Source organism: Malaclemys terrapin, chromosome 12 (assembly GCF_027887155.1).
Source record: "Malaclemys terrapin pileata isolate rMalTer1 chromosome 12, rMalTer1.hap1, whole genome shotgun sequence".
Taxonomy (NCBI): Eukaryota; Metazoa; Chordata; order Testudines; family Emydidae; genus Malaclemys; species Malaclemys terrapin.
In genome coordinates, this window is record NC_071516.1 from 39738241 (window position 1) to 39753005 (window position 14765).

Here is a 14765-nt window from a genome sequence, read left to right on the forward strand (position 1 = left end):
ATTCATCAATATAGGATTTCTTACACTTTTCTGTGAGATACCTTCCTGTGAGACATCCCATTAAGGTATTAAAACTATTTGGACCATTGGTCTGAAAGGTGTGACAATACCTATGTTACTAAAATGAACACTCAATCATTTACACAATATCAGGTTATCCAGTGTAATATTTATGCCATCAGGATTTAAAGCTGTGATTTTCAAAAGGGCTTACATCAATTAGACACCGTGATCCCATTAAAATTAAATGGTAATTGGGCAGCCAACTCCCTTAGCAACTTGGAAGATCTCAGCCCAGTTTTCTTCAGTTCTACATGCTTTTACTAACATGCTATTTAAGGAGTTCTGACATTGAGAAACGTCTGACTTACCCTAAAATTTTCCATGCAGCTGTTTTCACCTCCTTGTTTTTCAGTGTGTAGATGACAGGGTTTAACATGGGGGTTAAGATGCTGTACTGGATGGAGACCAGTCTTTCCAGATCTGATGAAGTCTTTGAGGTAGGCTTCATGTACCGAAAAAAGGCTGCTGAGTAAAACAAACCCACTACAATAAGGTGGGAGCTGCAGGTTGAAAAAGCTTTATACCGGCCTTCCACAGAGTGCATCTTCAGGATAGTGGAGATGATGTGAATGTAGGATATCAGAGTGAGGAGGAACGAGCTCAAGCCAAATAACACAGCAGAAGAAAGAAGCACCACCTTGTTGGTGAAAGTCTCAGTGCAGGAGAGCAGTAGAAGTGGAGGCAGCTCACAACTGAAATGATTGATCTCAGTAGGTCCACAGAAGTGTAACTTTATCATGGGAAGAGTGTTCACCAAGGAATATAAGAAGCCCATTGTCCATGCACCACCCACAAGGAGAATGCACACCTGCTTCTTCATAGTTACCAAGTAATGCAGTGGGTGGCATATGGCAGCAAATCGGTCATAAGCCATCGCTGAGAGCATGAAAACTTCTGCACAGCCTGACAAGAGAAAGAAGAAGAGCTGGACAATGCAGCCACCAACAGAAATGGTTTTCCATTTTGCTAGGAAGCTCTCCAGCATCTTAGGCACTGTGACTGTGGAAAAACAGATATCAAGGAAGGATAAATTACTTAGAAAGAAATACATGGGGGTGTGGAGATGAGAATCAGCCCTTATCACCAGCATGATCAGCATGTTCCCCACCAGGGTAATAAGGTAAATGATTAAAAACACCACAAAAAGGAAAATCTGGAGCTGCGGATCACTTGAAAATCCCAAGAGAATAAACTCAGTCACAGTGGTTTGATTTTCCAACTCCATGTATTTGGCAAATATTAACCTGAGGGGAAAAATTGCAATGAAATTACTGGAAATATAATGCAGTTTATTAAAGGTTTAAGTAGTTATGTAAACTATATGCTCTTTCATCATTATCATCATCCCAGGTTTCCCATGCCCCATTTCACTACCCTATCACTACTTAAGTGACAACAGTAGGAGGCATACATTCGAAGGTGATATAGTGCTTATGAGCCTGAACAGATCTATTACATACTCTGTTATAGGTATAAAAGAAGTAACTGTTTCCAGGACTGGGATTCAAACTAAAACAATAATAATAATAATAAAAACCTTGAAAAAAAATCACAGAAATTTCTCTAGGGTGAAGGAGACCTGGATTCTGGCCTTAGCTCTGCCACAAACCTGAGTGCAACTTTGTGGGACAGAAAACACTGCTTGGGTACAGTTTTCAAAGTGTGTGAATTAGGGGCCTAAATCCCATTGATTTTCAATGTGTTTTTGGCTCCTAAGTGCCATGGGGCCAGATCTGTAAAGCTATTGAAGTGCCTAAAATCTCAATAGAAGTTAGATACTTAAATGACTTTTAAGAATCTGGCCCTTAATTACTTTTGGAAATGAGATTAAGGCTCCTCAGCTCAGACCCTCAAAAGGATGTATGCAGCTAACTCCCTTTGAGGATCTGGGCCTTAAGCATACATCTACATAGCAAAAAACCCCGGGATAGCAAGTCTCGGAGCCTGGGTCAACTGATTTGGGCTTGCTGGGCTTAAACTACAGGGCCAAAAATAACAGTGTAGACATTGAGCTGGAGCCCAGGCTCTAAAACCTAGCAATAGGGTGGCTCTCAGAGCTCCGTACCCTTAGTCACTTAGGTGCTTTGGAAAATGTTACTCTCAGTCTCTCTGTGCCGCGGTTCCCCATCCGTAGAAAGAGGCTCATGCTTCCCAACCTCATAGGCATGTTGGACAAATAAATTCATTCAGTCACGTTTGTGAGATGCTCATATACAGTGGGAGTGCAGGAGGTTATATAGGCACATGAGCAGCTGTATAATCATAGACACTTTCCCAAGGTCAAACAGGAAATCTGTGGCAGAGATGAGACTAGGACAGAACTCCTGATTTTCCCTGCAGTGCCTTAACCAAAGGACTTTCAAAATATGCATTATGGAAGAAAGAAAATGGACAGCTATTGAAATTTTGGCCTGGGTTGGAAGCCAGTACCACTTGGATTTGTCTTAAGTGGAAGCAGGCTTCAGCTGCTCCCATTGGAGTTAATTGCACAATAGGCAGAGCGATATCAAGAAAAGGATAAAGCATAAATAAAGCATGAATGCAATTGGTGTGGCAGTACACTCTTTATCCTTTGCCTGGTGGAAAGATGAAAATGTAGGTCATTAGTATGAACTGATTCACAAAAAATATGTTTCAGATTTCTTTTGATTTTCATAGGATCAGGACTTATTGGGGTGGTATGAGATTGTATCTACCCAGATATTTTTAATATGGCTCCTGTCACCATATGATCTGAGAATCTCACAACTTTTAATTAATTAATACCTATATAGGACCCTTGAGGCAGGGAGGTATGACTGTCCCCTTTACACCAAGGGGGAAGGAGAGACCAATGGAAATCAGCTAATGTAAGTAAATGAATGAATGAAACGTTCACAGAATTCCATTAAAATGTTGCATCATTTTTGAACTTTTGTACATTTTACAATAAAGAAAATAAAAGAAAATAAATTACTTTCCCATATGTCCAGCATTTATAATGAGTGAAATAATGTAAAGGGGGCGGGGAAGCTAGAAAATAATGGAATCATGAACTGTAAATGGCATTGTGAATGTAGAAAGTTTGAAACATGACAGCTAAAGCTGAGGCTTTCTGTAGACAAAATTAGAAAATTGGTGGTTGCATAGAATTCAGGAATACTTGATACTTATATGGATTAGTTACTTTGGAAATTGGAGAGAGAGAGAGAGAGAGAGAGAGATAGTGTCTCTGAGCTAAAAATTCTTTTCTAAGCACATGGATGAACCTCTAGATCTTACATTATGCAGCCAGGTAGCTAGAGTTAAGTGATTAGATGGATAGAAAGGTCTCTCAAGCGATGCATATGTTCTTAGCGAATGTATGATGTATGAATGGATAGGTAGACAGCCTCTCATGAGAGGGACAAAAAGGCAAATAGCTAGATATATAGACTGAAATCCTGACTCCACAAAAATCAGTGGGAGTTTTTCCATTAGTCCTGAACATTTTCCTATTTGTTCCATCTGGCTAATTTGTTCCTATTTGTTCCATATGGCTAATTCATCATTTCAGTTGATGAAGTGCTAAGGAAACAAACACATTCTGTCCATTCTGATAAATGAATCAGATACTTACATGGATTTGCCAGAAGGCCAGAGACTGGGTCCACCAGCTTGGAAGACTCACTAACACCTCTGGTGGACAGAGTATCCTTTAAAGAGCTGATACAGTTTGTATTAAGAGCTCACTTCTATTTTCATCTCCTTCCTGATGTTCTTAGGGTTTAATTAGCAGAATCTCTCAGAGGACCCTGCGGCAAATACAGCACTAATTACAAGGACATGTCAGACCCTGCAAGGAAAGAGTTTAGATATGGATATTATCCTAGAGGATAATTACACCTTCTCTCTGGGCATTATATTCTTCAGAGCAATGATCTGAGGTCAGATCCCCTTTGCTGATGCTTATGGATCTATCAATGACATCTATCATCTTTAATCACTTCATTCATAAGGAAGGACCTGCATCTACACCACTGATCACTGAAGCAGGTCCTGCTTCTCCTCACCCACTTTCTCACTTCCCCATTGCAGCTTTTGTTGCCCATTCAGTGTATAAATTATACCCACTCACACTGGCTTATGCCAAAGTTTTGAGGTGTAGCTTGCTTCAACATCTATGCAGGTCCTGGCAAAAAAAAAAGATGTTGTTTCTAATCACTTGTCATTGTTTGCATTGTGACATAGAGCTGGTGGAAATTTTTAAGCTAAAACTGTTTTTTTAAAGGAAATTTGTGTTTGGGACAATATTTTTAAATGTCTTCTTTCCATAGAAAATTTTGGCTTTTCATTGGAAAACTGAAAACTGAAGGTGTTTTGGCTGAAAATCTCCATTTTCACTTATTTATTTGTAACCTCTGCTTGTTCAAAGTGGAGCTCTGTCCTTCTCCAGTGGTGGCTAGTCCTCTGGAGATTGATGAAGCTACTACAGCCTTTGGTAAGAGAGTGGTATCTTTTAGCTCACACAGAAGCAGCAACTCATGGATAAGCCTCCAAAGGTCCCAGATTTGATCCCCACTGCCAACATTGTGTGTGTTGGCATTCCATATTTATTTATTTTTGAAAAGTCAAAATTTTCCATGGAAAATGTCAATGAAAACTTTTTTGTTTATGTTCATTGAAGTTGTTTGGGGCGAGGAGTGGGGAGATCACACGTTCTGACTAGCTCTACTGATATATCTTTCCATGAGCTCTTTCCCGTGCTACTATAAAGTAGATAAAGAGTTAACTCATTGTGTCCAGATGAAATTATTGGACACTCTGGGTGCTCAATAGCTCTAAAAATCTGGCCCATTGTTTGTTCTGTGTTGGAGCTGTCTGAAAATGTTCAGAAAAAAAACAGTTTTAGCATCAGACAATACTGTTTGATGAAACCTTTTTCAGCAAAAGGAACTACTTCATTGTTATACAGGTCCTCATGGACCACAGAGGCTGATTTATGAGTGTCAGGGTCAGCTGCACTGGGAAAGTTCATGAGGCCAGAATTTTTTGCCTTTCGGGATTCTACATTCATGGACAGGCTGGGGCACTTCCCACAAAGTGACATGGTCATCAATGGAGTTATGGTTCCCATAGTTATTCTGGGGGACCCTCTTTTGCATTGTCTTATGAAACTGTACCTGGATTGCAGAGGCCTTGGTTTAATTACACTCTCAGCAGGTGCAGAAGGGTTGTGGAATGTGCTTTTGACAAATTGAAATCCAACTGGAGATGTCTACAGACCCAATTACAAATGGGTCTGTAGACATCTCCTATGGGATTTCAATTTGTCAGTGTCATTGAGCTGTCCGGATCATTGTGGTTCGCTGTGCTCTTCACAATCATTGTGAGGCCAGAGATGAGACATTTTCCCCTTAGCAGACCTGTGACATAGAGAGGCCACTGAATTGGTATGCTCAGCCAGCCAGTGCACTGACCACTGCTGGAGTGTTGTGCACCCAGGTAACAGAAATTAGGTATGCTTTGTGCACCCACATTATAGATTTGCATGGCCCAATGAAAGAGGAGGAACAATACCTCTATGAATATGCTTGTGTGGGGCAGGTTCAGTTCTTGGCAGAGGCAGGGGTTTGATTACCACACCATGTATTTATGAATGACGTGATTAATTATGAATTGGGGGTGGGGGTGAGGGATGATCCACAGTATGGATTCATATAAGGAAGTGACTAAAGTATGGACTGCTGCACCTAAATGTACAGAGGAATAGTGTTTCCTTAGTAATTGCAAATTGTTCCTGATCATGTGCTTAGCTTCTTTATTCCAAATCATGATTGAGCAATGAGACACAGTGATAGCAATAAGTTTTCTTAATAACATAAAGGGCTTTATTTTATTTATTAAAATTATACAACGGCCACCCATTGCCAGCCAGGCCAGCTGCCATGACAACACCAAACTCCAGTTACAAATGAACATTTTCCAAACCAAAACAACAACAAAAAAGTGCATGAACCAGTACAAACACAATAGAAATCCCCTACCACTGCATGTCCCCTGCCCCCTCTCTCTCCCCACACCTCTGGTTCTCCTTGCCTTCCTTTCCTTGTTTTCAATACATTTGGTACCAGGGCAGAGGAGTGGAAATATCCACAGTAGAGGAGATCAAGACACAGATATGCATGGGGCTTAGTTGCCCTGCCCAGATGCTCATGGGGCCTTATTGCATGGATCACCCAGACGTGGAGTTTTCCTAGCTGTTTCTGGACTGAGGGGATGCTTCAGGGGAACCAAGTCACGGTGTCGGAGAGGCACCAGGAACTGGTAATCTTGCAGCCATGACTGAGATAAGCCATTCAGACAGTTATCTCTCCTCCCTTAGCTGCCATTCCTGTCCCAGGATCAGTTCCAGGAACTTTGTTGCATGCATCTGTACCTGTGCTGAAACCAGTCCTCCAACTGCGTGTCAAGCCTCAGACTTTCCTCTGACATCTCGGCATGCATTTTCTCCAGTCTTAAGTCCCTCTGCTTCTAGTACTGTACCTGCTTGTGGCCCTCTCAAGAACTTTGACCATAAGTTCATCATGGAAACATTTTCTCTTGGAACAGTCCATAAGGTTGGGCAAGGGTTGTACTGCACTGGGATTGAGCTGTGGAGGTACGGCAGACAGGGGAAGTCCAGGAGCCTGCAATAGGACAAGACATACAGGATTATTATCTCAAATAGCTCAGTGGAGGAGCACAGAATTAATTCTTGTGGAATTTCAAGGACGTAAAATGTTACATTTCAACTATATTGTGAAAGGGATGATGTGATCTACAAATTCTTCCTGGACACAGTATGGTTAATCATATTTACAGTAATGCAGAAACAATGGTAAGTTAAAATTTCTAAGCTGTTTGTCTTACTTTTACCATAAAACAACTTGACATTGATTGAAGTGGAGAGTTTGTCAATCCCAGTTAAGTTTATAAGCTGCTGTGTACTGTCTCTTTAAAGGAGCAGCAAAGTTGGTTCAGGTTTGTGAGTGCTATAGTAGGAGAGCCTGAATACAGTGTTAAGGCATTGTGGGGGAAAAATTTGCTAGGGCTTAAACTTTAGTTGGCTCGGGCCTGGACTTTGGTTCAGACCTGAACATTAGTTACATTTATTGGAGAAGAGGGGTTCTTAGAGGCAGGATGAAGAAAAAGTACAAAAGCAGAACTATCTATAATCACAAGGTCTATGATTCATAATGGCTCACTGACAGTTTCGGGGGAAGCTTGGGAACCGCAAAGGGGCAGATTGTGAAAAACAGGAAAGCTTGCTAAGCTATATTCCCTTTTTGGGGAATGTATTCCAAATATGTCAATAATGTTGATAAGAAAGTATGCATTATCTAATTGTGGTTTCATGCTATGTAAGCTATTTGAAAATCTGTAGTCGGGGGGATTGCCAGTTCACTGGTACCCCCCATGCATGCATGAAAATGAAGAGTCCTCAGGCGATTCTGATCCAAACACAACATGTGGTCATTTTTCCACAACAGCATCTTTGGGGAGAACTCAGACCTCAGAAGGTGCTGGGATCACCCTAGCTTCCACAAGACAGGGTGAGGCCACTGTGCTGTGGGCAAACTGTTGGTGTTTATGGTTCTGAATCTAAGCGGCAAGGCATAGAGGCACCCAGTGTTTCAGGGCAGGAAGTGACAAAACCCCTTCTAGCCTGCGTGGAACCCCAGAATGTCACAGTCCCTAAGTATCTTAGGTGCATTTGAAGACCCAACCCAAGGAGTTGGATTTTTCAAAACACTTAGGGTGAGTTTTTCAAAGCCACCCTAAGGCAGTTAGGCACCCAAATCCCATGGACTGCTTATGGGAATAGGGCACCTAACTGCCTAGTGCCCCTCTGAGACACTCCCCCTTCATATTGATGTAACTCTGATCCCCTTGAAGTCAATGGGAAGTATACCATTGGCTTCAAGGAGAGAAGAGTTAGGGCATCTCTTGTTGCTTTTGAAAACACCACCCAATAATTCTTCATAGCTGTCTACTGGGGTAAAGGATTTTGAGGGGACTAAAGAACCAGAATCCTGTAGAGTGAACAACACACTCTATTCCCCTAGGCTACCATACATCAAATTGCTTAAGCACATTCTTAACTTTAAGCATAAGAATACTCCCAATGACTACCCTTGTGCGAAAAGTGAGATACATCCAAAATTACCCAGCTGAATCAGGGCTTAAATTTTGAAGTCTTTGAGACTTAAGGATAAGATTTTCAAAGCCACTTGGGCTATGTGCACATCAAGGTCCTGTTGGACATCAATGGTGACTTTGAAAGACTCAGAGTAGAATTCCAGCTATTCTGCAGGTGTCTCTTGCCCTAGAGGGACAATTGCATTGGATATCCTTTGTATTTTGTCATCATCGTGGCAAATCCCAGAGGGATGTGGCCTCATAGAATCATAGAATTTGAGGGTTGGAAGAGACCTAAGGAGGTCATCTAGTCCAATCCCCTGCTCAAAGCAGGACCAACACCCTCTAAATCATTCCAGCAAGGGCTTTTTTCAAGCTGGGCCTTAAAAACCTCTAAGGAAGGAGATTCCACCACCTCCCTACGTAATCCATTCCAGTGCTTCACCAACCTCTTAGTGAAATAGTGTTTACTAATATCCAACCTAGACCTCCCACACTGCAACTTGAGACCATTACTCCTTGTTCCGTCATCTGCCACCCCTGAGAACAGCAGAGCTCCATCCACTTTGGAATCCCCATTCAGATAGTTGAAGGCTGAAATCAAATCCCCTCTCACTCTTCTCTTCTGTAGACTAAATAGCCCCAGTTCCCTCATGTTAGTCTGTATCTACAAAAACAACAAGGAGTCTGGTGGCACCTTAAAGACTAACAGATTTATTTGGGCATAAGCTTTCGTGGGTAAAAACCTCACTTCTTCAGATACAACCAGTTCCCTCAGCCTCTCCTCGTAAGTCATGTGCCCCAGGTCCCTAATAATTTTTGTTGCCCTCTGCTGGACTCTCTCCAATTTGTCCATATCCCTTCTGTAGTGGGAGGGACCAAAACTGGATGCAATACTCCATATGTGGCCTCACCAGTGCCGAGTAGTGGGGAATAATCACTTCCCTTGATCTGCTGGCAATGCTGACAACAAGGGAACACTGCTGACTCATATCCAGCTTCTCGTCTACTGTAATCCCCACGTCCTTTTCTGCAGAACTGCCTCCTTGCCGATCAAGCACCAAGATTGATCTCTGGCAAAGTGCTTACAGGGGTTTAGCTGTATATTCAGATTATGTCCATCACCAGCACATTCACATCATGAGGTGTCTATATTGAATCTGATTACCTGTGACAATCTGGTCAGTTGTCCTTATATCTGAAATGGCCAAGGGTTTCTATGCCTCTGAGCCTGAAAGTACCTTGAAAAAGGGTCATTGAATAACCTTGAGATAATGTAAAAATATAAACACATCCTCCACTGCATGAAATTCTAAGTGTTTGTCAAGCCCACTTAGGGTTTGTAATACTAAAATAGAGGATGATGTTTATGATTTCAGGACTATATCTTTCGCTTGAGGATTTTTTTGGTTCAATTGTTGTTTTCTATAATCAAGAATAGAATTTATCTAACATTAAAAAACAGTAAATAAATAAATAAATAAGCCCCATACATACCTGTATGTAGAAATCACATCCCTCAATGAGGGACTGATACATAGCCTGTAATAGTCAGGGGAAAGGCTTCCATTGACTTCAGTTGGCTTCAGTTCAGACCCTTCGTGATTTTCACCTAGTCAGAATGTTAAGGATTTTAGTAATCTTAGAAACTGGGGAACTTTTTGGGAAGGAGGAGCCTATACAGGAAAGATGAGCTCCACCTAATCCAAAATGGAACCAGATGGCTGGCATGTCAAATTAAAAAGTTCAGAGAGGAGTTTTTAAATTAAGGGCTGGAGGAAAAGCGATGAGTGCAGAGATGAATGCATTTTGCATAGAGACTTTCCTTAGGGGAGGATTTATTAAATGGGATTCTCTATATCCTAGTAAACAGGAAAGGATAGAAAGTTGATAAGGTACAGGCAGGAACTGAAAAGAAACAGTGAAACAAAAAAGTCCCTTTCAAAAAGAATACATGATGGCAGACAACTAAATATTGACAAATTTGATAAGTGCTTGTATACAAATTATAGAAATCTAAATACTACGATGGGTGAACTTGAATACCTGATATTAAATGAGAATATTGATATAATAGGCATCACAGAAACTTAGTGGAATGATGATAATCAGTGGAACAGGGTTCAAAAAAAAGAAGTAGATAAATTAATAGAGAATCAGTGACTCTTAGCCAGGATGGGCAGGGATGATGTCCCTAGCCTCTGTTTGCCAGAACCTGGTAATGGGTGACAGGGGATGGATCACTTCATGATTACCTGTTTTGTTCATTGCTTCTGAAGCATCTGGCATTGGCCACTGCCAGACGACAGGATACTGGACTAGATGTAACTTTGGTCTGACCGTTCTTATGTTCTTATGGTAATAGCAGGTTACAAAATATATACAAATGGCAGTGTAGGTCATTCTGGTGGGTGTGTGTCACTACAATTGAAATGATTAAATGTCTCAAACCATACCATATAATCTCTATGGATAGAAATTCCATGCCTGAATAGAATCATAGAATCATAGAAAAAATATCGGAGTTGGAAGGGACCTCAGGAGGTCATCTAGTCCAACCACCTGCTCAAAGCAGGACCAATCAACAACTAAATCATCCCAGCCAGGGCTTTGTCAAGCCTGTCCTTAAAAACCTCTAAGGAAGGAGATTCCACCACCTCCCTAGGTAACCCATTTCAGTGCTTCACCACCCTCCTAGTGAAAAAAGTTTTTCCTAATATCCAACCTAAACCTCCTGCACTGCAACTTGAGACCATTATTCCTTGTTCTGTCATCTTCTACCACTGAGATCTGTCTAGATTCATCCTCTTTGGAACCCCCTTTCAGGTAGTTGAAAGCAGCTATCAAATCCCCCCTCATTCTTCTCTTCTGCAGACTAAACAATCCCAGTTCCCTCAGCCTCTCCTCATAAGTCATGTGGTCCAGCCCCCTAATCATTTTTGTTGCCCTCCGCTGGACTCTAATAATAAGAGAATAGCAGTAGGATGGTGAAAGAGATTGTGAAGTGCTCAGGGAGATTAGAGAGAACAGAAAATTCAACAATTATGCGTTATTTTAGCTATCCCCGTATTAACCAGGTACATGTCAGCTCAAGATGGAATGCAGAGATCAAATTTCTAGACACCATTATTGTCTTCTTCTTGGAGCAGCTAGTCCTGGAACCTTCAATGAAAGAGGCAATTCTTGATTTAGTACCAACTGGCACACAGGATCTGGTCCAAGAGGTGAATATAACTGAACTGCTCTGTAATAGTGATCATAATGTAATTAAATATTACAACCCTTGTAGGAGGAAAATACTAACGAAACCAACCAAAGTAACATTTAACTTCCAAAAAGGGAACTACACAAAAAATGAGGAAGCTAGTTAAACAGAAATTGAAAGGAACCGTCATAAAAGTGAAATGCCTGCAAGCTGTGTGGAAACTTTTAAAAACACTGTAGTAGATATTCAAACTAAATGTATACACCAAATAAATAATAATAAAAACACCAAGAGTATGAAAATGCCACCATGGCTAAACAACAGATTAAAAGATGTGGTTTGAGGCAAGAAGACATCTTTAAAAATTGGAGGTCAAATCTGACTGAGGAAAATTGAAAGGAACGTAAAGTGTAAAAGCATAATTAGGCAGGCCAAAAAAAGAATGTGAAGAGCAGCTAGAAAAAGACACAAAAACTAACAGCAATTTTTTTTATAAGTACATCAGAAGCAGGAAGCTTGCCAAACAATCAGTGGTGCCACGGGATGATTGAAGTAATAACGGCGCCCTCAAGGAAGACAAAAGTTTTGGCTGTCTGCTAGAATGAGTGTGGTCTACTCCATCTCCATCTTTGTGTATATGTGTCACTTACCCACTGCTGGAGGGAATGAGACCTGGTCCTGGTGCATGTTTTTGTAGTTTCCAAGGCTTGAAGGAACCATTGTGATCACTTAATCTGACCCTCATGTATAGCACAGGTGAGACAACATCCCCAAAATAATTCCTAGAGAAGATCATTTAGAAAAACATCTAATCTTGGTTGAAAAATTGCCAGTGATGAAGAATCCAACATGACCTTTGGTAAATTGTTCTGATGGTTAATTACTCTCATAGTTAAAAATTTATATCTTGTTTCCAGTCTGAATTTATCTAGCCTCTACCTTCAGCCATTGGATCATGTTATACCTTTCTCTGCTAGACTGAAAAGGCCATTATTAAATATTTGTTCCCCATGCAATTTCCAATAGACTGTGATCAAGCTGTGACGTTGCATTCTATATGATTTTATGAAAATATGCTAATGTAACTGGAATATGCTTTATGCAAAAGGTCTCTTGTAAGGTATCATTAGAAAGCTTATAATCTAGAGTGTGATCATCCTATTTGTATAATGAACCACTCTTATATCTGAAACTAGAAATATGAAATATAACTCTGAGGGCCTATTGTAATTATGCAAAGTGTGGGTCATTAATGGTGGTTTGGAATCTTGATGACTCCCATTAACCAGGACAATTGACTGCAGATGGCTCTGTTTTACCCTTAAATCTTCCTGTATACGTGTGCTGGCAAGTGGGTAATGAAGTCTTACAGTGACATGTGATCATGTCACCTGTACTGGAATCTATCTGGGATTCTGCCTGTTCCGAGGGAAGGGCAGCAAAGGGCTGATAGGATTGTGAGAATAAATAGTTGGCTAAGGGAGTGGTGCTATAAGGAGGGCTTTGGGATGTATGGCCACTGGGAGGCTTTCGGGGACAGACACCTGTTCTTGCGGGATGGGCTTCACCTGAGTAGGGAAGGAAATAGACTTCTGGGAGGGAGGCTGGCTCATCTTATCAAAAGAGCTTTAAACTAGGAAGTTTGGAGAGAAGGTTGGGAGATGCACAGTTAATCTCCACACCAGATTCCAGTATTGAAAAGCTGAGTGAAATAAGAGGAGACATAGCCGGGGAGATGAGATTGGACATAGGAAGGACAGGGGGGACGGACACAAAGAGGCCCGCAACATACAGTGCTACTAATGGGAGACAGGCTAAACGACATACATTAGGGTGTTTGTACACCAATGCGAGAAGCCTAGGTAATAAAATGGAGGAATTGGAGCTCTTGGTCCGAGAATTGAAACCGGATATCGTAGGAATAACTGAAACATGGTGGAATGGCAGTCACGACTGGAACACAGGTATGGAGGGGAATGCGCCGTTTAGGAAAGACCGGGATAAAGGTAAAGGTGGGGGGGTGGCATTGTATGTCAATAGTGAAATAAGCTGTAAAGAAATAATAGTGGATGGAATAGATAACACGGAGTCTGTCTGGGCAATACTCACACTGGGTAAAAGGACTACTAGAGCCTCTCCAGGGATAGTGCTTGGGGTGTGCTATAGACCACCGGGATCGACCCAGGATATGGATAAGGAACTATTTAATGTATTAAGGGAAGTAAATACTAATAGAAACTGTGTAATTATGGGGGACTTTAACTTCCCGGATATAGATTGGGGAACAAACGCTAGTAGCAATAATAGGGCTCAGATGTTCCTAGATGTGCTTGCTGATCAATTCCTTCATCAAGTGGTAGCTGAACCGACGAGGGGGGAGGCCATTTTAGATTTGATTCTGGTAAGTAGTGAGGACCTCGTTGAGGAAGTGGTAGTGGGGGACAACTTGGGCTCCAGTGATCATGAGCTAATTCGGTTTAAACTAAATGGAAGGAGTAACAGAATTAAGTCAAAGACTAGGGTTTATAATTTTAAAAAGGCCAATTTTAACAAATTAAGGGGACTGGTAAGGGAAGTGGATTGGGCAAACGTATTAAGGGATCTAAAGGCAGAAGAAGCCTGGGATTACTTTAAGTTAAAGATGCATGAGCTGTCAGAGGCCTGTATCCCCAAAAAGAGAAAAAGATTACTAAGCAAAAGATTTAGACCGAGCTGGATGAGCGACCGACTCAAAGGGGCGATTAGGAAAAAACAGAAAGCGTACAAAGAGTGGAAGAGGGGAGGGATCAGTAAGGAAACTTACCTTAGTGATGTCAGAGAATGTAGAGATAGAGTGAGAAAGGCCAAAGGCCGTGTAGAGTTGGACCTCGCGAGGGGAATTAAAAGCAATAGTAAAAGGTTTTACAGCCATATAAATAGGAAGAAAGCAAAGAAAGAAGAAGTGGGACCGCTGAAGACTATAGCCGGAGAGGAGATTAAAGATAATCTAGGCATGGCGCAATATCTCAATGAATATTTTGCATTGGTGTTTAATGAGGCCAATGAAGGTATTAGGGATACTAGCACCGTTACAGAGGGGCATACAGGATGGGGGATTACTGCATCCGAGATAGAAACAAAACTTGAATGCCTTAATGGGACTAAGTCGGGAGGACCGGACGATCTTCACCCGAGAATATTGAAGGAATTGGCACGGGAAATAGCAGGCCCATTAGCGATAATATTTAATGAATCTGTAAACTCGGGGGTGGTCCCGTTAGACTGGAGAATAGCCAACGTGGTTCCTATTTTCAAGAAAGGGAAAAAAAGTGATCCGGGTAACTACAGGCCTGTTAGTTTAACATCTGTAGTGTGCAAG

General features: G+C 41.4%; 1 protein-coding gene across 1 annotated transcript; it reads right to left on the minus strand.

The window, feature by feature from the left end:
- Window positions 1-367: 367 nt before the first annotated feature.
- On the minus strand, window positions 368-1288 carry LOC128846883 (olfactory receptor 5V1-like). The gene has a single exon (XM_054046140.1). It carries the CDS (start codon window positions 1286-1288, stop codon window positions 368-370), a length of 921 nt encoding a protein of 306 aa, XP_053902115.1.
- Between the last annotated feature and the right edge of the window lie 13477 nt (window positions 1289-14765).